This window comes from Psittacula echo, assembly GCF_963264785.1.
Source record: "Psittacula echo genome assembly, chromosome: 5".
NCBI classification, from domain to species: Eukaryota; Metazoa; Chordata; class Aves; order Psittaciformes; family Psittacidae; genus Psittacula; species Psittacula echo.
Genome location: NC_137739.1, coordinates 77,683,428 through 77,708,939, shown reverse-complemented (window position 1 = coordinate 77,708,939; position 25,512 = coordinate 77,683,428). Strand labels below are relative to the sequence as shown.

General features: G+C 49.0%; 1 protein-coding gene across 1 annotated transcript in view; it reads left to right on the top strand.

Moving 5' to 3' along the window:
• Positions 1 to 25,512, top strand: part of NIN (ninein) — a gene marked incomplete at its 3' end in the record, with an annotated part of 60,583 nt that overhangs the window by 4,057 nt on the left and 31,014 nt on the right. The window contains exons 2-12 of the mRNA XM_080618258.1: positions 2,102 to 2,183; positions 9,397 to 9,566; positions 15,198 to 15,237; positions 16,580 to 16,770; positions 17,918 to 18,064; positions 18,663 to 18,830; positions 21,015 to 21,151; positions 22,397 to 22,537; positions 22,716 to 22,890; positions 23,806 to 23,916; positions 24,706 to 24,795. Coding sequence (XP_080474384.1) covers positions 2,102 to 2,183; positions 9,397 to 9,566; positions 15,198 to 15,237; positions 16,580 to 16,770; positions 17,918 to 18,064; positions 18,663 to 18,830; positions 21,015 to 21,151; positions 22,397 to 22,537; positions 22,716 to 22,890; positions 23,806 to 23,916; positions 24,706 to 24,795 — 1,452 coding nt within the window. The remainder of the gene's footprint in view (positions 1 to 2,101; positions 2,184 to 9,396; positions 9,567 to 15,197; positions 15,238 to 16,579; positions 16,771 to 17,917; positions 18,065 to 18,662; positions 18,831 to 21,014; positions 21,152 to 22,396; positions 22,538 to 22,715; positions 22,891 to 23,805; positions 23,917 to 24,705; positions 24,796 to 25,512) is intronic.

Here is a 25,512-nt window from a genome sequence, read left to right as displayed (position 1 = left end):
CTGCTCTGATTTAAACAGTTGTATTTTTCTAAGCACTCTGTGTACACACATGCAGCATCTGACCTCAGATGTGTACCACAGACACCTAACCTGGTCATCTGGTGTTGGGTTAGGCCAGAAACTTTCCTAAAGGAAAATACCCCCCTCTGCTATCTTGGGCTGCATCTCCAGAGTTGGGTGCTGCTGCTCAGAAGATGCTGTGGGACCCTCTGAGCCTGTTCAGGTGCCTGCTGTTGGGTCTCTCTTCTGCTGATTTGCATTTTAAATCCTGCTATGTAGCTGACCAAGGCGCTGGCATGGGCAGGGGGGGCCTGGAGGTTGGCCACCTCCTGCCCCACAGCCTAATCTTCCACAGGCTCCTTTGGACATTGTGGTCATGGTAAAATTGCTCCATGGCTTTGGTGCCGGAGCCATCTGTTCTGCGTGCAGCTGTGGCAGTGAGGGCTCAGCCCCCCTCCTGCCTTCCTCCCCTTCTTTAGTGCTTCTTGGCAAACATGAGTTAAGGGGCTTGTTAAGCAGAGCAGGTTACATGTCAGTAGTGCTCTCTGCAGCTGCATGGGTGGTTGTACTCATGCAGTGTGTTTGCACAAGTGATGCAAAGTGATTCTTACTTCATTTTCTCACTGCCATGAGGTCCCATTCAAACCCAGCTCCAGCACTCATCTGAGGACCAGCTGTGTCTATCCCTGTGGTTGTTGTCACTGTTCCTGAGGAGATCCCAGTGGAGGGGACCTGTTATTCGAACACCCTCATCTTTTATTCATGCTCATTTAGTCTAAATGTCAAGTTTTTTTAATCGGACAAATTCTCTTGTCTCTGTAAAACATCCTTTTGAAGTACACCAGTGTTTGGAAGTGAATGGCAGCAATTAGTATTCAGATGAAGGCATCCTTGACGAGTTTCTTTGCTGAACTTATTTCTAGCTGTTTAATTACTTGGGGAGCATGTGTTTTGAACCACAGAGCTGATTTACACCACGTGAGCTGCAGTATGAGGTGCTCTGCTGCATGGGGGCCCATGGCTGAGCCCCCAGGTCCACTCTCATCCCCTGTCTGCCCGGGAGCATGATGTTCTTTTTTTGGGCTGCTTCAACCCCAAGAACAAACTTCAGACCTGACCTTACTTTGCTTCTAACGCTGCTCCCCCCCAGCATTAGAATTCTCTCTGACTGCTCCTCATGCTGGATTCGTAGCAACAGCTTTGCCAGCAAGGGCAACCTCGGTGGGTTCTTTAAATGAAGTCTCTTGTTCAGTGCAAAAATTCTCTCCAAGATTTATTTAGCCAAAAGGAATCATAGCAGCCAGCTTTGTCTCGCCACTGACCCATGTCAAATAGCTTCCCCAGCTGCCCCTGGGTTCCTGTCCCCCACGGCTGGAATTGCTGACATTCCCCAGCGCAGCTGTGGAGGATGCTGTAGCTCCTTTGCTCATAGTGGTGAGGCAGGAGGCTTTCTAGGAAGACACAGATGGGAAAGGGTGGGGGGGAGAGCCCCAGCGGTAGGATCATCCCTGCTCATGTTTCCCATAGCCATGCTCCACACATGGTATTTCCATTCCAGCCCTTTTGGAGCCACAGCAGGCTGGAGCGCCAGGCTGGGGCTGCCCTGGAAAGGACACTGCCATCCCCTTCAAAAAAGTGGTTTCTGAAGCTTTATTAGGGCAGTGGAGCATTTCCACAGCTGAATAGCTCATCCCTGGTCAGGACTGGTATCTCACTGTAGGAGCCACTGGTCCTGGCCAGGTCATCCCAAGCAATAGAGATGCTCCCTGGTCCTGTGGATGTAGGATTTCATTGTCTTGCTTGTAAGAAAAACCCAACCAATGCATTAAAGCAGTGGCTTTGAGTCATTCTATGATAGCAGTCATTTTTTCCACATGCTCAAAGATGCTGGTTGTGTCTTTGTGTGTCATTTCCCCAGGCTCCAAGTCTGAGGTTCAGTCTTGTCCCTTGCTGAGGTGGTTGGCAGATTCAGGCATGCTCTTGTCTCAGTGTGGTGGGCTGAGTGCTTTGCATTGCTGCCTGTCTTCCTGACGGATTATTAGCATGATATTTAATTTTCTGCACCAGTTGATTTCTTCCTTTCTTCCTTTTTTCCCCACAGGTCCACTTTGATCAATTTAAAGAAGCACTTATCCTCATCTTATCCAGAACCCTGTCAAATGAAGAGCACTTCCAAGAACCAGGTAAATACTGAATTATCTAAACCAGTCCATTTTTCTTTGGCAAAGCAGACATGGGTGGCTGTTACAGAGGAGCTTAGAAGAGAAAGTGCTTTTTAGGTGCTCAGGTAGGCTCTTCTGCTTGGATGCCCAGACCTGGGGAGAACTGAGAGTTAAGGTCTGTTGTGGAGCCTTCTGCAAAAGCATTTTCTGAGCTATTAGATATTTATATCCCATTAGCACGATCTGAATGCCTGGAGAGGCACGTGATGTCTGTATGCAGACCCCTAACGGCACTTCAGATGCTCGAGACATCTCAAGGCTGCTAAATGTGCTGAGGTCTCTCTATCCCATAATGCTGCCAGTGGCCAAGGATGCTTTGGGTGCTCTCCAGCTGCAGCAGATAGGGGCAGGCAACCAAATGGCCACCTTATTGCTGTGGGTGCTTTTTTCCCAGCCAGGGCTGGCACGTCCCCTTGCCCTCCACTCGAGTGCTTCAGCTCTGAGATGATGTGATGTGGCACAGAAGCCCCAGCTCAGCAGAAGAGCTGAACCAGCCATAGCTGCTGTGCTCCTGCCGTGCCTCTGAGGGGCTGGTGGTGGGATCTGTCTTGGGGGACAGCAGTGCCTTGCTGGAAACCTGTGCTGGCTTTGGGTGCTGCTCTTTGTTGTGAAGGTTGTAAGGGGAAGCTCCCTACAAGATCTCCTCCTAGAGATGGGCTGCTCGATGCAGAAATACCCCCCCCGCCTAGCACTGATTTGCATTATTTTTCTTTAAAGTCCATACTGTTTCCTTGTGTCTGAGATGAGCAGGGTGAGCTCAGACCTGCAGGAAGTTAACTGAGGTGACTGTTTCTCCCAGAGTTCTGAACAAGACAAGCCTTCTGACAAACCAAGTTGGGGTTGGTTGGAGAAACAGTGGCTGCTGCTGTTCCTCTCTGTCCTGGTTTTTGTCTTGCTTTGTTTCAATGTGCCTTGAAAATGTAGCTTTTTAGACGAAGAAACGGGGTCACAGGTTTGGTGTGCCCCCCTGTTTGTGCATGTGGGCTGGTAGTGCTGGGAGCACTGGGGAGCTCTGGGGTGAGGGCTGAGCCCCTGCGGCTCCAGCTGGAGCTGGGGGGCTGCGGTCTGCCTGCTGTCACACCTGTATGTAAATCCCTAATCCTGCCTTTGGAGCAGCAGGGCTGTGAAATCCCCAAAGGAGAAGACAGCTTAGCAAGGAAGGAGAGGGGAAACTCCAGGTTTTCTCTCCTGGAGCATCAATCTCAGCTGGAGCATCCTCCACTCGAGAGCTCAGCCTCTCAGCAAAATTACAGCTCTCCCCATTAAATAGGCTGCAAAAACCACAGGGCCCAAGAGATGCAATTGATGGATTACTTTTATTTTCCACCCCTCATTTCCAAAACTCTTAATGCTTAGAGGGAGGTGGGTGATGACAGCACTTGCACCTGGCATCCCTTAATGCAGTTTCCCAGCACAGGTCAGTGCCTGCTTGCTCAGGAGCAAGGAGGGAGCCTCACCAGTGCCTGGCAAGAGGTCAGGTCTGCTGTGATCCTTTCCAGCGCCTCCGAGAGGAGCTGGCACAGAGCAGGAGGCAGCCCCAGCACCTCAGTGAACCAGAACTAATCCAGCGCTCTGCATTTATTGGGGAATCGTGTGGCTGAGAAGCTCCGGCTTGATTTAAATATAAATAAATCTTCTAGAAAGGGCTAAATTTGGGGTTATTGCAGGGGAAATTACAATTGCAGGTGGCAAGAGGCTGCTTTGGAGCTGGAGAGCCCTCCTTGGGGACACGTTTGTCAGCTGGGTCTTGCATGGCAGGTAATCAAAGGGCATGCAGTGCAGGTAGGGAGCCTGCACCAAGCAGGCCTGGGAGGCATTCATTTTTAATGCATTTTGACAGGTCGGTTAACGCCAAAGTCTTTGCTGCTTTTAATTTAGATCAAACTTGAGATTTGGAGAACAAGCTGCTTTGTGCTGTTGGTGTCAAACTGTCAGAGACTGTGGAAATGCTGGTGTTCCAGCCCGCCCCGGGCTTGGGAAAAATTGAGTTAAGAGCTTCAAATCATATCATTTAAATGAAAATTTAATTTGGGGGGGAGGGGGGAAAGGCACACAGATCTTAAAGCTGTTTGCTGCATCTGCAGTTTGCTCTGCAAGGAAGTGGCTCTGTACCTTGACGTGGTTTTACCCAGGGATTTGGGTGATCGAAAGGCCCCCGGGGACAGTCGGAGGGCTTGTGTCTCTGGTCTCCAAACCAGCAGCTCCCAAACAGCCTGTGGACATGGGCAAGGGGACCTGGCAGGGGAGAGCATCCTTGTCCCTGTGGGTGCGGTGCAGCTTGCTCAGGGAGGACGGCTTGGCACAAGGAACTTCTGGATGATGGGGCAGCGCCCGCGATCATGGTGGGATTCACAGGCTGGGAACACGGAACCGAAACTGCCATGGGATGCAAAAGCAGTTCCTGCAGAAGTCACTGATGGGGCTTTCCTTGTTTTGGTAGGGAAGCAGCAGGTGGGAGAAGCAGTCAGGCTTGCAGAGAGCAGCTGATGTATTTGTTTTGGGGTGGTTTTATTCTTGACAGAGAAGCTAAACTTCCTTTCTGAAGGGAAGGCTGCCAGGAGAATGGTCCTGACGTGCTGCAAGCACTTTGGCTGGGAAGCAGCCCTGAAAACCAAGGCAGGCAGAGTTCCCAGCGCTGCTGTCATCAGTTCCATCCCTTCGAGGCCACTGGTGCGGGGACAGACCCAGCTGCAAACCTGGGCATCAGCCAGCCAGGCCAGACCCCAGCTCTGCTGGCAAGTGGAATGGCTGGGTAGAGGGATGGGGGAAACACTGGGGAAAGCAGAAAAAGGCCTGAATGTTCTTAAAATAGTGCTTGGTTTAGTGTTTGTTTTAGTGACTGCTGGGGAGACCCATCACCCCCAGCAGCACCTTGTGCAGAGATACCTGGCAGAGGTAGCATGGATTGCTGGGGTTGGATGTTCTGGAGAGATGCTGCTGCAGGGCTGGGGCTGAGCCTGCTCCTGCTGGGAGCCCTAGGCTGGGGGCTGCTTGCTGCCGATGTTCTTTGTCCATGGGCCACTGTAGCAGTGAGGGGGGGCCTGGGGATAATAAAATAGATTTAAGGGTTTGGAAGGAAAAAAAAAAAAATCAGTTTTGTGGGTGATGGGGAGGGAAATCAGGCAAATAAAAAGTCAGCTCTGTGTGTCGTGGAAGCCTGGATAGGAAAGGATTACCAGGGTGGAGCACAGGATTACAGGAACACCCAGGACAAATTAAAGAGCAGCTTGATGCCATCCTTGCTGTGGTTGTGAGGGGCTGTTGGGTTGTTGTCTTCCCAGCACATGGAGACAACAGAACTGCCCTCCAGGAGAGTATCTGGTGGGGATGATGCTGTTGCAGGAATCCCATCCACGGGCAAAAGGTTGCTCATGTGGCTGCAGAGGTCTGGCTCCTGCTCCACAAGCAGACCAGGGTGGGGACAGGTATAAAACCAGTGTCACTGTGCAGACAGGGTGACCTAGGCATAGGCAATGCCTCTGGGCCAAAATGCATTGCTGTGGGGCTGTGGTGCCCAGCCATTGCTCCTGTCCACCTCACTTGCTGAGCTCAGAGTGTGAAACACAGGGTGTAGGAGGAGTTCAAACAGTACCTGGTATCTTGGAGGATTAGGATTTAGCAGATCCCATCTGTGATGTGCTTGGCCCACTGGAAGGCTGGCTGCTGCTGTGAGGAGGATCCCTCCTTTCCAGATCTTAAGCAGTAAAGAAATTCATCTCTAAACGGGCTTGCAGGATGAGGGTCTTCCTCCCTAAACCTCCTTTTGTCTGCACTCGGTGGCTTTGATGCTGGGCCCAGGAAAATGCTGTTTGCCATCAAGGAGAGCCCCCCCTCTCCTCCCCAAGCATATGAGGGCAGAGCAGGATTTTGAAAATACTCATCTAGCAGAGAAAGGCAGAAAATTGAGTGTAAATCTCTAAGCGTAGAGGAATTTCACTGTCGAGGTGGGTGGGGGGAGTAAGCCAGGGAATTGATGGCTTTTGTCTGCAGCGCTTAAATCAGGGGAGTTCTTGTGAAATGCTTTGGTTTTGTTTTGTTTTTCAGGAGACGTTTGGGGGCCACAAACCCCTGGGCAGCGGGTCAGGGAGGTGAGAGGCTTGCTCTCTTGGCAGCTTCTGCTCTTACCCCAGCCTGGGGGCAGTTCAGGGGGGCAGATCTGACCCCAGTGTCTAATTAGCTCTGGAGTGTGTTTTGCTAAGCCCGTGCATTGCCGAGGGCTGTAGGGAGGAGGGAGCATTCCTCTTATTTTCTTTTTCTCTTTTTTTTTTTCTCCCCTTTCTTGGTTGCTTGTCAGCCACACAATAGAGAAGGTCTTGGAGGAGCAGCATCTCTCCTTGCTACTGGTTGCAGATGGGGGTACCAGAGGTCAGGCTTGAGGAAGAGCAGCCTCCCCTTAGTGTCAATACCCAGATATATTTTACAGTGTTTGGGATAAGTAGCACACAGGGCTGTCTCATGGGCATTTGCCTCACTGAAAGCTTTGATTTCTTGACATCTCCCTTCTGTTTGTGTGCCTTTGAAAGAACATGTGGATTGAGCAGCTCTTTCCTTCCTCTTTTGGCTGGAAATGAGAAACTCAGTTCAGCTCATCGGTGAACTCTGCGCTCAGGGAGCATGGGTTGCTGCTTTTTGCTGGCACGTATGCTCAGCTTTCCCTAAATACTGGGAATGGCAAGAGTACCAAGGGCATCAGCTGCTTTGCTGGGGGGGTGGGTTAGAAAAGTGGGAAGATGAAGGGACTTGTAGGATGCTGCATGCATGGGAGGTATCCATGCACAGCTGGTCCAGAGATGATGGTGCACGGAGTTTTCTGCAAAAGAGGTGGGTCTGTGCTCCTAGGGATGGGGCTGCAGGCTGTGGTCTGTTATGCCGATCTGATGCCATGGCCCTGTAATGCTAGTGCTTTGGTCTGCGCTGGATACCCAGCAGCCAACAGCACAAAGGTGCATGGGGACTAGCAGGGGAAGAGCTGTAACACAGTATTAACAGAAGCACTCTGGCTCTGGAAACAGGGTTTCAGAGTGTCTGAACTGGGATTACTTCTGTAGCTGGGCTCAGGCAGAGCCTGTTTTGAAGTTGGCTTTGCAAGGCAGGAATGAAGTTTCTGCTCTTTTCAAGCTGTGAAGGGTCACCTTTCCCTCCTGGGGATGTTCTCAGGCTTCACAGCTTTTTAATTGCACAGGAAAAACAAGCACACCCAGGTGCTGAGACCAAAGAAGAAGGACAGAAGTCAGTTGCCAGCCTCCAAATGCTTAAGATGGAAAAGGGGGGAGATGTTCCCATTTCTGCTTGCTGGTAAAGCGCTTATGGGGTGGGGTGGTGTGAAGGCACCTGTATTTCCACATAAAGCTGGATTTTCAGCTGCAGCAGTGGCTAAACCATGCTCTCAGGGTGGAAAGCATTGGAAACGGAACCCTTCTGAGCACTGGGGAACCCAAAAGGAAATTTAGCCATAGCTTCATTATTGCTCAATTACAGTTTCTTTTTCCCCCACATCTTTTCAAAGACAGATGGGTGAGGAGGTGTGTTTGTCCTGGAGGAGGAAAAACTATTTCTCAAAAACCCAAAGCCCCCCCCAGCCCTCTTCTGCAAGGGCAGGGAGATGGCAGCAGGGAGAAAATAAAAGGGTGAATGAGTAGCCACAAACATTAGCATTTCAGAGAGAGCTGCTAGATAGAGATTGTTCACCACCAGGCAAGCTTTAATAGGAGTGATAAGGTTTGCTTTTGTTCTGGGGCTCTTACTTAATCAGCCTGTCTCATTGCGATTTTTCTATCGGCACACTTCATCACACAACTTTCATGTGTGAGTCCCAGCTGCAGCAAATCTTGTTAAAATGGCCTTGTTCAAACACAGGCTGCCGGGTTTGTTCCCTAGAGCTGCAATATGGATGGATGGAGTGCAAGGCTGGAGGAATCAAAGCACTCCTAGGCCTGTGTATTTTATAATTCATTGCATAGCTAAGTTGCAGAATATTTTTCCTCTAACAAGCTTGAAGCTTTCTTCCATATCTAAAGTAATATTATCCAAGGAGGCATTTGGGCATGGGGGGTTCAGAGGCTCTCTGCTTTCTGTGTACCGCTTGTCAGTGATTGAACAGCTTCCCTGTGCCTTATTAGTATTGCACTGTGCATTTGTTTTGTACCAGAGTGCTCTGCAAATAAAATTTCAAAAGGCTGCTGCTCTTGCACTGCCTCAGTGCGCTGCAAGTGGCGGAAAATAAAGATGATCAAGTCCTGGGGGGGTTTTGATGGTAGGGTTAGCAAACACCAAAACAAAGCGCGGCAGAGAGCCTTTCCCTAATTGAATCCCTGGTTAATTTGGTCCTCGGTTTAATTTGCCCCCTGCTCCAGACATTGGATGATTCTCACTGAAAATAGCCCAAAACATGCTTATTTATTTTTTGGTTTGAACCTTATCAGTGAGTGCTCCTGGATAATTCAGTCCCCAAAGGCAGAAGGCTTGCTTTGGGAAGCTGGAGCCAGGGAATGTGAGCGGAATGTAACCTGTAATTAGATGACGACTCCAAAGGGTTATTTAGATCTTGCAGTTGGCATTAGTTGCACAGCGCAAGCTGGGACCTGCCCCGCTGTCGCCTGAATTAGCTGCTTGTGTTGGCCCCCAGGAGATGTTTGCCTCTAAACTTGCCCAATTTTTTTTCTGCTTGCCACACATTTAATCGAGCTGTGATTTAAATGCATCGAAAGCAGTGGCAGTCACCCAGGTGTCTGCATAATCTGGAGTCTTGAGCTGCCTAAGTGCAATGCTGTCACTAATTAAACCTGCCATTGCTGGTAATGAAGATCAGTGCAAGGAGGAGAGACCTAATGGACTTTCCATCCAAAGCTATTTGCAAGGTTGGGTTTTTGGGTTTCTTTTGCCCCATCCTGTTAACAGAGCAAATGTGATCTGGAATTGAGAAAGGATGAGGAAGATGGAGCCCTGGTTTCACTTGGTGAGAACCTTTTCATTGAGCAAGATTCATTCCAACCCATCAGGCTAGATGGTACTGTGAGGGTCGTGATCCTGGAAAGGAGCAGCCACTGTTGCATGCCCAGGGGCAATGGCAGTGGCAATTTGGAGCTCAAAATGCTGCAACCAAGCCAGTGCTGTGTGGTGTGACCTGGGAGCAAAAATCATGTTACTGATAACGTTTTGTTCCTGAATGTCACAGATTCCTCCCCAGAAGCGCAGCCCAAGTACATCAAAGGCGGCAAGCGCTATGGCCGGAGGTCCCTGCCGGAGTTCCAGGAGTCGGTGGAAGACTTTGCTGAGGTGACTGTCATCGAACCACTGAGTGAGGAAGCGTGTCCCCCACACATTGCCTCCAGCGGCTGTGAGGAGGTGAGCAGAAAGGGTGCCGGGTGCTGTGGGAGCTCGCCATCCCCAGACATCACTGCCCCCCACGCCATCCTGAGGTGGTTTGGGTGTCCCTGGGGCCTTCCTAGCAAAGGTGATGGTCTCCCTCTTTGCCTGTTCCTGGGGATCAGCCATGCCCGGCAGCACCTCCCTTGCTGCAGCCCCAGATCCCCATCTGTAGGCAGGCTGCTGTGGGGAGCTGGGGAGGATCTGGGTGCTTGGTGATGTGCACTGGTGCCACTGATCTTCCTCCACTCCTGGCTGCAGTGTGGACCAGCAAACAAGTGAAGGCTGCGACGCTGCTTCTGTGGCTAATGAAGTGTGGGCTGGGAGCTAAGTGAGCAGAAGGAGCATGTCCTCATCTATTATCTCATCTGCAAAAACCTGGCCATGGCTATGGTGCTCTTGGGTAGAGAGGATTGGGAAGAGGGGTGGTGAGTGAGAGAGCTCTGCAGCAGGCGGCTGCCTTGGGATGGTGCCCTCAATGCAGAGCCACCAGCTGCTTCTTTCAGTCTTCTACTTTTGATTTTCCCAGCAAAAATCTTGTGTGCTTTTGCACCAAAGCTGCATGGCTCTCAGCAGCCCCCATGCTTGCTCCAAAATCCAGATTTTCTCTGTTTTTGTGCTCAGAATTTGTGTCTCTTTGTGCCAGTGCTTTCAAGCCCAGAATCTTTTCTCGCTTGTTCAGAACAGAAGAGCAAAAGGTGAAGAGTGGTTGGGCTTGATGGTGTGCATTAGCATACAGCCACAGCAGCACTTCTCTGACACTGTGCTCATTCCACCCTGCCCCAGCTTGCCAAGTATTGTTGATTTAGTGCTGCATGTTCAGGAGCGCACAGGGGGAGTTTTCCACTGGGAAGGAGGAAACGGTGCTGCTTTCTTCCCTCATCTGTCTCCTGGCTTCACTTGTGCTTTCCTAAAGATCTGGGGGCTCTGCAGCCATTGCACCCAACACTGCATGGGGAAGTAAGGGGGAAATTTCCAGGTTTCCAGTGTTATTCCTGTGCAGCTGAGCTTAACAACTTTTTTTTCTTATTATTTTTATTTTTTAGAAAAAAGGCTTTTCCACCAGAACCAGCTTCCTTACCCTATTCTCAGTGATGCTTGCTCAGCACCACAGGGATGTTTATCTGTTGTGGTGCTGGCCCCATGGGTTGCCCTGACCTTGAAATCAATGTTAATCTCCCCACAGCCCCCAGGGAAGCTATGTTCTTGATGGAATACATCCCTCTAATCTTACTCCTCTGTATTAACTGTCAAGGAGGTGTAAAAGGCTAGTCTGTTAACAAGGTCATTCAATTAACTCAACCGCTACATAACCACACTGTGTTTCCTGGTGGGAGCACTCGCTGCACCTTCTGGGGTGGATGGGATGGTTAATTCTCTTGAAACTTAAGCAAACCACAGACTAATTTTGTTTAAATCCCCACTTGCCAACTTTATCAGCATTACTGTCATCTCTGAAAATCCATTCTCTTGGTGTGCACAGAAATCAGTTGTTTGAAGGCATAGGGGATCCTGGGGCTGAAATGCTGGGCAGTGTTGGAGACTCCTGATGTGTTGACTTCTTGGTGCTCGACACAACTAACAGCTTTTGCCCAGTTTTCTCCTGTTGCACCATAAACATGTTGTCGCCTGCACTCTGCAAGGCTGCCTCTAGCCCAGGGTGTTTTGCTGGCCTGAGAACTGGGACAGTGTGGCTTAATTGGTGCTTTCTTTCAACTAGTGCCAATTAAAAGGGCTCAGACTCTGTCTGAGAGGCTTCCTTCCCGTACTCATCTCTGTAAACAGGAGAGGAGAAGCTGGAGGGCTGGTCTGTGTGTGTGGGATCGGCTGCCTGGAGATGCTCTGTGACTGCCATCCCTGGTGGTTTGCAAAGCCATGAGCACCTGGGTGTGAATTCAGCATTGGCCCGGCCATGAGCAGAGGGTGGTGTAGGGATGCCAAGCTTCCCTCTGATCCGTATGAGTTTGTCCCCATGGGTCCTACTAGGAGTATGGGTGGTGAGAAACAAGTGGCTTTGGCACTGTTATGAATGTGGTGCTAATGGAGCTGCAGCTATGAGAGTCCCTAGAAATGCAGTGAAAAAGCTTGTGGTGGTTAAAGCTGTGCATCTCCAGCCCTGGCTACCACTTGAGCTTGTTTGTTCCAACATCTTGATACAAGTGATGGATCTTGATGGGTTTGGGAAGCACTGTGACCTTGCTTTCATTTCCTTTCTGCCTTGTGTTAGACCTGGTGATGATCTGCTCAGTGGTGGTGATGCAGGGTTGGGATGGGGAGCAGGTCTGGTGGCCATGAGGTACCAACCCCAAGCTGGTGGTGGAGCAGCAGCACCCTTTGGCTTGTGGGTTCCCAGCAGCACACCCCTGTGTACACAGGCAGACATGGCCAGTCTTAAGGCCATGCTGACTTCCAAACCTCAGCATAGGGCTTCTATCATCTCCCCTTCCTCAGCTGCTGCCTCTGCTCTAGGAAAGGTCAGTCCTACTTGCTTGCAGGCTGTAGAAACTGCTGTCATGTCCCAGCTCTGTCCCTTCACTGCCCACCAAAGCCGCTCACTCCCCAGACATCTGTGTGCGTGCTTCTGCACAGAGTGGTTTCCAGCATGGCATGGGCTTTCGAGCAAAACCTTCTGGGAGGATCAGGCTTGAAGCTTTTTGTCTTCAGGTCCTGCATGTACAAATGTGAGGACCCCAAAGGGTAACTGTCCTGTAAGGCCAGATCTGCAGAAAACAGCTCAGGATAGCACTTGCCCCCCACAAGTGCATTATTGATGGGACTCTGGTGCTTTGCAGCTGAAGGCAACTGCAAAGTGGGGTCTGGAGATTTGCTGTCAAAAAGGGGTCTCTGCTCTGGCTGCTCAGACTGGGGTGCTGACCTCTGTGCAAGCATGCAGGGAGGGGAAAACGGGGCCATCATCATTGGTGCACAGGCTCACCTTGCCGCGTGCGAAGCAGAACAGGCTCAGCGTGTGCTCCTGATCGTCATTTTAATTAGCAGTATATTCTGCCAGAGAACAAAGGCCTGTCTTACTGAAGCAGATGGCAGGGGGAGAGAGGTTGCTGCCTTATTATGGGGAGAGGCCACCGCAAGCAAACAGCACAGGCTGCAGATGCTCGCCTGGGCTCCAAGCTGGAGGGTGGCGAGCATTGAAAGCCACGGCCATCTGCTCCTCAGCCTGGCCAAGCACGTGCCTGCCTGGATAATAATGCATTCCTGGGATCTCCGCTCCGCCTGGATGTGTGTGACCTGCATCCAGCTGTAGCACCGCCGGGGCCAGGGAGACAATGCTGTGCCTGACGTTGGGATGCACTGTCCCTCTGCACCCATCCCAGATCTGCTTTGTCCTCCCACTGGCGGTGGCTGACCCTAAGCCCCCACCGCACAAAGTGACCCCTTCGCCCTCCGTAGTGAGGCCCTGGCGTGGGGAGGGAGGTCACATGAGCTCCCCAGGGCTGGTGTCAGGGGGTTACCAGCCTGCAGCACACACACACGTGCACAGCCCCCCTGTATTCAGCCTCTTCAGATTGTTGGTGTTTATAGAGTTACCTTGTGCTGTGGTTTGGGGTTCTTGGTTTTGTAAGTCCTCAGCTTGAGGGGGTCTGGTGCTAGCTGGTTTAGATCTGATTCTGTATAAAAATTCATGTTGCTTATGCAAAAATACTTGGACATAGCAGTGGATCCCCCTTCTGAGCATCACTGCTCAGATTCCCCCTTGGTGTCCCCCCAAAGACAAGGATGAGCGGCTGTGGGGTGGCAGCTCTGTCTGGCACCCAAAGATTCCTTCTCTCAGTACAAAGTTGGCTGTTGCACAGGCACCTATGGGTTGGGCTGGTGCCAACTCATGCATTTTTGGGAACACAGGTTGTTTTCTGTCTTTGCACGTGATAGTTCAATGATACCTGTTGCCTCAGCTCCTGCTTTTTGTGTGTTCGCCCTGATGGTTTATCAGGAAAACCAAGAATCTGCCACGTGAACACCTCCGTGGTGGTGCTGGCAGCACAGCACTTGTTTGGGCCAAAATCTGTAGATTTCTAGTGTAGTATTATAGGTGTTCTTGGCTTTCTTCAGAACATCCAGCAAAGCTGCTGTGACTGCCTGCCTCAGAAAGCAAAGGTGAAGTCCCCTAGCTCCATCTAAGGGTCTCCCTGATTCCTGCCCTGTGACCCTCCCCAAAAGCAGAGGGGTACGTTGAGATGCTGCAGCAGCAAACAGCCCTTGCCTGGTCCAGGAGATGACACAGGAGCAAGCAGCAGAGCTAAAAAAAGTCTAGTGACCTAATCCAGTTTCCATGGTAACATTGTAGATTAATGGCTTTTAGCTGTAATCTGAATGAGATGCATTGAACTTTTATATGATGATTTAGAGCCTCTTTATGTCCTGGGTGACTTTGACTTCAAATCCGTCAGTCACATGCATGCAGAAGTATCCACTTGTAACAGTGGAGAAGTGACATCTGCCGCTGCCGCAGCTAAATCAGAAGTTAATATCATTGAGCACTGTGTGTGATTAAATACCCTCGGCTGGGACAAGGGTGGTAGAGATACAACAATGTGTAGTACATGAGGAAATCGCTTTAAATGATGTACTTGTGCCCTGCTCCCAGTGCCCCTGAGCTGATGTGGTATTGCCACAGAGGAAGCAGGGTGGCTTAAGACCAGCAGATAGTATGTTGGGGTTTTGTTCTGCAGCTAGCTCAGTGGAGAGCTTGTTGGCAGTGTGGTTCTGTCTCCTGACCTAGAGCTACAGCAGGTGGAGGTGGTTTGAAGTGGGCTTGGCTGAACATGTGCCAAAGTAGGGGAAGATAGGGTGCTGGAAGGAAGGGACAACCTAAACTCAAGTAGTGGCTATATACAGCCCATGTCATAGACCTACAGACTGGTTTGGGTTGAAAGGCACCTGAAAGACCATCCGCTTCTACCCCCCTGCCGTGGGCAGAGACACCTTCCACTAGACCAGGTTGCTCCAAGCCCCGTCCAGCCTGGCCTTGAACACTGCCAGGGATGGGGCAGCCACAGCTTCTCTGAGCAACCTGTGCCAGAGCTTCACCACCCTCACTGGGAAGAACTTCTAATACCTAATCTAAATCTCCTTTTTGTCAGTTTAAAACTATTCCCCCTTTATCATATCCCTACATGCTCTTGCTCCAGCTTTCTTGTCAGCTGCCTTTAGGTACTGGAAGGCTGCTCTAAGCTCTCCCTGGAGCCTTCTCTTCTCCAGGCTGAACAACCACAACTCTCTCTTCCTGAATTTTTATCTTGACCACTGATACCTCCAAAGACAAAGCAGCGTGGTTTCCTTGGAGGGCAAATCTTTCCTTCCCTCCCCATCAACCTGCTGGACTCTGATCTGTCACCTCTCAAGGGTCATTTGCAGGGCTTTAGGCATCTTTCTGCAGCTGTGGTTTATCCCCATGAAAGAACCTTGCATGCCAGAAAAAAAGAGCATCAAAGAGCCATGGATTGCCAGCCCAGCCTGCGGGGAGCGGGGAGATGAAAGCCTGGCGGCGTTGCTGGAGCCCTGTAGCTCATTCGATGCTGATTGCAGAGTCTCTTTCATATGGGCAATGTCTTGCAATAATAATAACTTGGGAATCTTTTGTTTTCTCCCCAGCACTGGAAGACACGAGACAGTGAGGAGTATGAGGCTGAGGGTAAGAGCAAGCAGCAGTACTTGTATGTACTTACTCTCTTTTCAGCTTTGAAGATGAATCAGAGAGGCACACTAAATCTCAGGCCATCTGGGTGTGCTGAGCAGCCCCAGCTTGGTGTGGTGCAGAGTTTGACAACGTGCATATGGCACAGGCAAGCCCCTAGCTGGGAATTAAAGGAAAAGCGGGGCTTCTTGGAAGTCAAAGTCTTGTGCCTTAGCCCTTCTGCCTCTTTTCTTCCTGCTGCCTGATGCAGAGGTCCTGGTCCGTGCTCCTGCCTGAGAGGCTCCTGTAGTGGAGGACGGTAGGCACTAGATGTCAGCACGGACCAGTCGTTAAATATTTCCTAATAGTCCTACAAGGGAGAGCAGGGTGACCCCCGGGGTGATGGTTGGGGTGACAGTTGGGCTTTGGCACCAGCCCTCAGCACAACCTGCAGCTTGCAAAGATATGTTTATAACTAAGCCATGCAGCTTTTAATCACTTCAACACCTCTTCTATATTTCAGCTGCTCTCTAACACCTACTCCATCCAAAGGGACCAATTTTTTTCTTTTTTTTCCTCAAAAAGTTGTTTTTTCAGCCCCAGAATGAGGTAGCGGATGCAGGGAGGTCTCAAGCTCTGACTGGTTTGTGTCTAGTGGCATTTGCAGCTGGATGAGGCTGCACTCCAGGCATTTGGTGGAGGTAGAGGAAGTGTGTGCAGCTGAAGGCTATTGGGTTTTGAATTATTTGTTTTATTTTTTTTCTTTCCTTGAAGAAGTGCTTGGAAGTGTTTTTAGATCAAAACATACACTACAGCTTACATTCGAAGGGGATGAGAGTTTAGGAAGCACCGCTTGTGGGCTGGCATTTATGGAGACAACCAGCCATTGAAGTTCTTGACCTGGTCATGGTTCGGTATGAGTGTGCAACTTGCTCAGTCCTCTCCCTTGACCTTATAACCACCCAGAAGAGGAGGGGCCAGGTCCCTTCTCCATCCATGCCAGTAGCCAAGGCAGCAGGGGTGTGCTTCTCCTGGCTGCCAGCCCAGGTTGGCACAGTGCACTTTTCCACAGTCTTCCTGGCCATGGTCCCATCCTCACTGGTATGTGGGGTTCCCTCAACTGTGATGGCACATGTGAGTTGAGCGCTGAGCAGGATCTGCTTCTTTTGGTAGAGTCCAATAGCCATACCACAAAATAATGCACGTGCTCTGAGAGGGATAGGGTAAGGCAAATGGTCCTGTAGGGTCTGAGAAACAGTGAGGGATGCTGTGCTTGCTGCAGCAAGTCCCCCAAGCCTTCTGGTCGTCACCTGCGTGCAGTGGATGGGCAGAAACCAGAGCAGTTCTCCCCTGTTTCCAGGGCAGCTCCGCTTCTGGAACCCTGATGACCTGAACGCCTCCCCTGGCGCCTCACTGCCCAGCCCGGACTGGATAGAGGAGAAACTGCAGGAGGTCTGTGAGCACCTTGGCATCACCAGGGATGGCCACCTGAACCGGAAAAAGCTTGTCTCCATCTGTGAGCAGTATGGGCTCCAAGCAGCAGCTGGGGAGGTGAGTGGCCACGTGCGGACCTGCTTGCTCCCGGGTGTACATCTGGGTTTTGGTGTGGCCCCCACAAAGTCTGTCCTGCGGGTGACTGCAAGCCTCAAGCACAAGTGCTGGTTCACAGGTCACCACTTGGAAAGTGGTTTTCAGCCCCAGCTTATGGTTTTCCAGTGAGGCTGTTGGTGTCAAACCACCAGACATGGGAAGCTGCTCTGGTAGAAGGCAGCTGCCAAACCTTACTATGCAGTGTGCGTGTCTTCTCATGCAGTCGCAGAGTAAACTGGAATTTAAAACATATTCTAGATTCCAAACGTGTCTTCTTAATCCCAAAAATCTTCAAGCTAGACAGTAAATATGAGTTAAAATATTCATAGCTGGTTGGTTTTGACTTGTTGAGGGCCTGCGGGCTGTTTCTGCCTGCAGGAAGAATTCATGAGAAAATTATTTCTTTAGCAAAGAAGTTTGTTGCTGATTTATGGTGAGTTTTCTTTAAAAAAAAAAAAAAAAAAAAAAAAACTGTTTTGTATTTTAAAACACAAATCATAATCATTTCCATCATGCAGCGTGTTTCTGAGCAAGTATTCCTTCGCAGCATTTGTAAGAATGTTTTCAGGATATTAAGGCACAAAATGGGAAGAAGAAACTGTAAGTGAAGAAATAGCAAAGGACTAATCTTAACATTTCTGGTCCTAATAAGTTTGGTCTTGCTCTGGAGAAGGCAGACTGCCCCGAAGCGTAAAACAGATTTATTAAGGCCTTGCAGTGTTTTACTGTGTGTTTTGCCCAGTCACTTCAAGCTGCTGGGGCTTTGGCATCTATCTCACCACCTTGCACTTGAATCCTGAGGTCACTCTGTCTCAAGAGCAGAACGAAATGAGGTGTCTTCATGCTGCCTCACAAGATACGGAGGCTTCAAGAGGACCAGGAGCTTACATCATTTTACAGGCAGGATTTTCATAGTGTGTGTAGATCTACAATTTTCTATACAAAGGTTGCTGTACCAGTGTTAGGCTGATGCAGTGTAGCAGGCAACTCTTGCTTTGCCTTTTTCTTTGGCAGAACTTTGGGAATAGGGTGCTTTCTGCTCTGCCAAATTGTTACCATGGTGGTTTTGGCAATAGCAGATGTGATTGCTATCCCCTGCCACTTGCAGGTGCTTGAAGAGGTACTCCATAACCTGGAGCAAGATGGCACCATGAGCATAGAGGACTTCTTCTATGGCTTGTTTAAAAATGGGAAGCCACTGACACCCTCAGCATCTACACCATACAGACAACTGAAACGGCACCTTTCCATGCAGGTGGGAAACTGAGGTGTATCCTGGGGTAGAAGCAGGGGCAGGGGGGAAGTCCTGAGGAAATAGCTCCTAGCCTGCCTCCTGCTTTTCTTCGCCATTTGTCTCTGTGGTGGGGCAGCTGTGACTGTCCCCCAGATGGGGTAGGCTGAAGACTGTGGGCATGCAGGTCCTCCTACATCTATTCTCTAACTATTTTGGGGGGGGGGGGGAAGAGTTTGGGATCTCTACCTATCTTTACTTTGAAGCTGAGGGCTGTAGCAAAAGCACCTGTGCATATGCTTCCTGCAGCCTTTTTAGGGGAGGTGACGCTTGAAGCCAAAACAAGAGAGTGTAAAACACTTTTGGAGCATTGAGGACAGCTTTGAAGCTGTTCCTGCTCATATTTATTTTAAATCTGAAGTGCCTGGTTGTGCTGTGGTGCTGGGAGGTCAGCAGCAGCACTCCTGATGGGTATTTGCTTGGCAGTGAGGAAGAGCAGACTTAATCCTTAATCTCCAGAATACTGTTAGTGAAATTACATTTACCAGCCTTTCTTGTCACAGGGTGGGCAAATGCCTGGCTCTGCCTGTGCCCCATCACATCCTCTCCCCTCTCTCCACAGTCCTTTGATGAAAGCGGGAGGCGCACGATCACCCACTCGGCCATGTCCAGCACCATTGGCTTCTGCCTCTTCTCCAGCCTGGATGATGGGATGGGCTATGGCTGTGTGGAGAGTGTCCTTGACTGCTGGCACCAGGAGGGCATAGAGAACAGCCAGGAGATCTTGAAGGTAACTGACAGCTGCATCTCACCTCTTCTGTTTGCCTTGGGTTTTTTACTCCAGTGTAGGATGCTGAACTGTAGCCAGATTATTTCTTTTTTTTTAATTTCTTAGAATTCCCAGTGCTAGTGAGAAGAGTCTAATCCCAGAGAGCTAGAAGTTAATGATAAAAAAGTAACATGACTTCCATCTTAGCTTGAAGAGGTCACCTATATTTGTAGAAAGCAAATGATAAGTTGACTATGAACCGGCAGTGTGCCCTTGTGGCCAGAAGGGACAATAGTATCCTGGGGTGTATTGGGAGGACTGTGGCCAGCAGGTTGAGATCCCTGTACTTGACCTTGGTGAGGCCACATCTGGAGTACTGTGTGCAGTTCTGGGCTCCTTGGTACAAGACAAGGAGCTGTGGAGAGGGTCCAGCAGAGGTCACAAGGATGATTGGGAGGATTGGAGCATCTTTCTTATGAGGAGAGATTGTGGGAGCTGGGCCTGTTTAGTCTTGGTAAGAGAAGACTGAGAGGGGATCTTATTAGTGGATATAAATATCTCAAAGGTAGGTTCCAGGAGGATGGTGCCAGACTCTTCAGTGGTGCCCAGCAACAGGATGAGCAGTGGCCATAAACTAAAGCAGAAGTTTCACCTCAACATGAGGAAGAACTTGTTTACATTGAGGGTGGTAGGGTGCCCAAAGAGTCTCTGGAGAGTTCAAAACCCTCCTGGACTTGTTCCTGTGTAACCTGCTTTAGGTGGCCCTGCTTTGGCAAGGGGGTTGGACTAGATGATCTCCAGAGATCCCTTCCAACCCTAATGATTGTGATTCTGTGAATCTGAATCCTTTATGTCATTGAACAGGTGCTCCTGCAAACCTCTCAGCACTGGGATGACCTGAATTACTGCCTGTGCTGAGATAGAGGGACAGGGCTTGGAAACCTTACCCAGTCCTTAGTGTTTTATTATACAGAGTAAAGGGTAATGGGGGTTGCAAATCAACCACCTGAAGTAGTTCTGCCTGCCCATCTGACTAGAAGCTGTAGATGGGAGACAATATATTCATGTGTTGTTCTGAGACCATCGCTGCGTTCCCAGCAGCAATAATGGCAGATTTCTTCTGGCATTTAATAGCTGTGTAGGTATTGACACCCAGGTGGTAATAAACTCTGCCATCACTCAGGCTTTAAAACCCACTTGTACCCTGGGCTCATGTAGACCAGTTTGATAATATGGCACTACTTACAGTGGACTTGTGTAATACACCTTCTGCTTGTTGCTTTACTCTTGTAACTTGCTTTGTTGCCAGTGTTTGCAGTGTTTCAGCCCCACTGCCAGCCCTTCTGTGCTCCACTTCGTGTTCCTGCAGACTTAAGCTGAAGGAAATGAAAAGCAGTTGAAGGAGAAGAGAAGGCTCCAGGGAGACCTTAAGGCAGCTTCCAGGGCCTAAAGGGGCTGACATAAAAACTGAAGAGGGACTTTTGACAAAGGCCTGTAGGGATAGGACAAGGGGGAATGGCTTTAAACTGGCATAGGGGAGATTTAGATTAGATATTGGGAAGAAGTTCTTCCCTGTGAGGGTGGTGAGGCACTGGCACAGGCTGCCCAGAGAAGCTGTGGCTGCCCCATCCATGGCAGTGTTGAAGGCCAGGTTGGATGGGGCTTGGAGCAACCTGGTCTAGTGGAAGGTGTCCCTGCCTGTGGCAGGGGGTTGGAACTGAATGAGCTTTAAGGTCCTTTCCAACCCAAGCAATTCTATATGATTGATTCAATATGATTCCTTACTCTGTAAGAGGTGAGATACTTGCTATCAAATACCTTCTGCAAGGCTGCTTCTGTGTTTCTACTGCAAGAGCTGATTTTGTTTAACATGAACATCTTCAACCACTTTCTTGCAGCATTTGAAGACGTAAGAAGGCCAGTGTAGTTATGTCCTCTGGAGAACTAGTAGTTTTAATCAGGCATGGGCTTAATTTCCTGTTGGTCTTGCAGCACACCCAAGATACTTTCCATCTCCACGGCTGTCAGCAGCTCTTTAACATACGAAAGTGGCAGAGATGTCTGGTTTATTGCCCCAAAGGCATTTGTGACAGATTAGTCTCTTCTGAGCCTCCTCATTGTATTCTGTCACTTCATGCACAAATGTCTCCCATCTCCTGCAGGGCAGGAATGCTTGTTCTGCTCTAATGATGTGGTGTTTTGCAGGCTTTGGACTTCAACTTGGATGGGAAGGTGAACCTAACAGAGCTGACACTGGCTCTGGAAAATGAGCTTTTAATAACCAAGAATGGAATCCACCAGGCAGCCCTGGCAAGCTTCAAAATGGAGATCAGACACTTGCTGTAAGTCACCCAGATTGCCACCTCTGCTGCTTCCTCACTGCCCTCTCCCTATGGCCAAGCAGAAGTTTAAGTAAGAGCTGATTAATGATGGTTCACAGCACTTCTCCGAGGGGCATTTGGTGTGGTGCTGCCCTTTCACTGGAAGGCAAGGTTCTCTGCTAGCTTGGTCAGAGACTTTCAGTGCTCTTGTTTTGCATGGCTAAAACACTCAAGCCCAAATACTGCAGAAAAATAGACTTAATAAAATCCAAGCAGCAGGCTGTTCCCAGAGCCCTGCTCTGCATTCTGGAAATGATCACTGCAGTCTGCAGTCATCAATGGCCAAGGAATGCAAAACTGAAGATGGAGGCTGGTGCAATTTGATAAGCAGTACCTTTAATAATAACATTATTTCTTGCAGTAGCATTACATAGGTTTTGCCATGTGATAAAGGGGTGGGTGTGGTACAAAACCACCTTGGATCCCTGCTTTTTTCCTTAGTCAACAGAGTTTGAATTTGCGCTAGACTTACCATGCAGACCTCTATTGAGACAGCACAGGAGATGAGAAGCTCCTCTTGTGTAACTGTGGCATCTGTCTGCCATGTGCATGAATTCCAGTTGCTAGTGGTATTTTGTTTGTACTGTAAATCTTTGAATAGCTTAGATAATTATTAGCTTACGCATCCACCTCCATGCAACACCACAGATGACTTTCACTGGTCATTAAGACTGCAAGGTCATTAAGTCCTGTTACTTGTTGGCTCACCTCTTGTGCTTGCAAGGTGCCCACTTTGCTTGTATGAAAAGATGAGGTTCTCAGTGTGTTTGCATCTACATGTGTAAATAACTTTGTTTGCTCAGTGGAGAGATTTGTTGTCAAGTTATCATCAAGAAAACTGCTCAGTGTAGCAGATCTTACCAACTTGTGATGAAAACCTGGGTGGGTGTAGTGTAAGGATGAAGTGGTAAAGGTAATAAAACAAGAGAACAAATAAATGGGCAGAAAGTGCCCTGTCAAGATGGCGTAGCACTGCAGTTTGGGGGGCTAGACCACAGCTGAAGGAGTTCAAGTGTTGAGGTCTTCTGGACCTAGGAAGGGATGTCCAGAGCAGTGTGTGCAAGTTCATACCTAATGACTGAATGCAGTTGATAAGACCCTTGGGGAGCTTTCTGAGCTGTTCTTCTCTGATGAGCCTCTTGCAAGTATCTTCTTTGGGGGAGCTGTAAGGGATGACCTAATCCAGATCAGCTGTGCTTACCCTAGGGAGAGAGCTGACCAAGTGGCCAGAGAGAAAGAGAAGCTGCGGTCGGACTTGGACAAAGCTGAAAAGTTGAAATTCCTGATGGCCTCCGAAGTGGATGACCACCATGCTGCAATTGAGCGCCGGAATGAGTACAACCTCAGGTATGATATCCCAGTTCACCCCTCTCCTTCTCTTTGGCATCATTGCCACAGTGTTGCAGGGGCTCAGCGATGGAGGTTAGCGGCTTTACACCTGCAGATTACCACTGAGCTTCACTCGCAGCATCACTGGCTGACTGCTCCTTCTTATGAGCTCTTCTTACCTCCTATGCCTTTGTAGGAAGCTGGATGAGGAGTACAAGGAACGAATTGCAGCTCTAAAGAATGAGCTCCAGAAAGAGCGGGAGCAAATCCTGCAGCAGGCTAACAAACAGCGGCTGGATCTGGAGCAGGAGATAGAAAAGCTGAAAAATGATGAGAACTACATCCGGGACCGCCTGGCCCTTTCCCTGAAGGTAATGGGCACTAAATGCAGCTCTCTTTTTTCCCCCAAGAGACAAGGATGCCCTGAAGTAGGGGAGCACCACTTGCAGCATGGTTCTTGTTGAGGAGATTTGCTGCAGTGCATGCTGAGCTATCTGAAAGTAATTTCAGCAGCAACATAGAGGCATATCTATGAGAACTGGTTTTTTTAGGTCACCTTGATAGGTTACTCCTTGGATTGATAAAGCTCCAGTTCAAACCTCTGCTGCCATCAAGTGCAGAGCGTGCATGTGTATGGTTATCAGAAGGGCTGTGTGCCCTGCTGGCTGTTCGGCTGTCCAGCCAGGAGCTGATGTCTTGACAAAGTTTAAATTATTGTTTTAAAAACAAACACACAAAACCCCTTTTAAACAAGCTTGCTGCTGTCCCTTTTGATAATTTAACTGCTGCCTAATGCAGTGGTATTACTCACCGTGACCCCACAGATTCAATTCCTGTTCTAGATTTTTATTTTTTTGTCTGCTGCAGACCATGTAACTAACTTTTGCTCAGTATAAAAACAAAGTGTAATCAGTAATGGTGTTGTCTTATGAACACAGGAGGGAGCTGATGCACCCTTACAGTGTTCAGGTGAGCAGCTTTTGAAAGGGGGTGGTTGTCCTGTGAGCATCAGGATCATTGTAAAAAGCTCTTTCTGAAGAAGCCAGCTGAAAGGTGAGAAAAGCCAGAGGAGCACAGAGTTGCTGAGCTGCTGCAGGCCTGGGGGACACACTTGCTGTTCTGCTGCAAGCAGGAGGGTTGTATGTGCATGGATTCACAATTCCTGCCTTCGGCTGAAGTTTGTAGCAGTCGTGCTCCGATTTGACTGGGAGATTACTCTTTTTCTAATGTGCTAATGGCTTCCTCCTCCTTCAAAATCTGTTGGGGTGGTTTTTTGTTTGATGCAGAAAAACAGCCGCCTGGAAAGCGAGCTATTGGAAACGGGAGAAAAACTGTCCAAATATGAAAGTTTGGCAAGCAAACTACAGAGGAACTTGGAAAATGTCCTGACTGAGAAGGTAAATCCTCCTCTTCCCAGTATGCTTCCAGAATTAAATTGCTTTTTGGTTACTACACTCAAGCTACCAGTTTAATAGCTGGAGGCTCTTGTGGTCCCTATTCAGACAGTACCAAGGCACAGCCTGCTTTTTGATGTGGACTGCCTGCCTCACTTCCAGTTAAGGAAGTTAGAGATACTCCACCTTAGCTGTAGTTTTACAATAATTAACAGCAGGGAGCCTTACAGTGAAGCAATCATCCTGCAAATCTGCGGGGATTTTATTCCCCAGTGCAATGTTTTGGATAGACCCAACATGCAGGCCTTTTCTAGGGAAGATGATACATGAGGTGTGTCTCTGCTGCATCTCAATTGAAAAGTGAGGAGAAGAGCTGATCATGATTGTATCGCAATAAATTCATCAGAATAACAGCTTCTTCAAAAGCATTCTGGGGGGGCGTGTGTGTGTGCTTCTATAGGCAGAGGCTCATGTACTGGGATTCTCACCCAGAATCTATCTTCCAGACTTCTTTAAAGCTGGAATTATTTATTAAATTGAGTTGTGCATATGCTGAGCTAGAAAGTTGAGGTCTGAAATCAAAATTAGCATGAGAGCTATGACTAGTATTTGCTAAGGAGGTTGCTCGTTGTCTCCTACCAGCAGTGAAGCAGAGCTGTATTTAAAATAAGATAAAAAACCAGAGGGGAGGGGGTGCAGGCTGCCGGGCTGCCTGTGGATGGCACCCGGGTTGTGATGAGCAGGTGATGTGATGGGTATAAGAGTAAGTGTATTCTGTTTATGCCATTTCAGTTTGGGGACCTGGATCCCAGCAGCACGGAGTTTTTCCTGCAGGAGGAGAGACTGGCACAGATGAGAAGCGAGTACCAGCGGCAGTGCAGAGTAAGTGAAGCCCAGGGCTGGAGACCTGGCACCCGTCTGCCCGTGTTCATCAAGAACATTCTCGCTGCAGACAGCAGCACAGAGGAACAATATAATGCTGCTGAGTGTTTTTCCTGGCTGAGCTAAAAGGATGAGGTTCCCTAAGGAAAGGCTGGGATGGGGTCTGTGGAGCCTCCTTCATTCCCCAGCTGGACATCAAGCCCAACTTCTTGCGCAGTTGTGCACTATCATTTTTATGATTTATGAAATAGTCTTTGTCCTAATTTGCATCCAGAGTTGCAGGAACTTACAGTAGAAATAAGGTATAGCTGAGTTTTGCTGGTTTCCAAAACAGTAGTGATTTCTTAAAACTGAAAAGGTGAAACTTGTCTTCTCTTCCCCACATCTTATATGGCTCAAATACTTCTTTAAGGTGGGCCTGAAAGCTATCTATTTACATACCTGTTTTCTGATGACTAAAATGGTTACTAGCGTTTGGCTTATTGGTTCTGCATGATCCTTTTCACTCAATAAAGGACTGCCTTGGCAAAAGGCTTTCTAATCTGAAACAGAACAGTAGCTCTCTTAGGATGTTGCAGTTTAAAGGCAAAAATTGTATATAAATATTCATTGAATTGATGTGTTTTGATAAGATGTTCCTTGAATATGCAACTGATTTTATGAGTACTGGCAGATACGAATCAGGATTTGAGGTTTATTTTCTTCAGAACTGTGCTT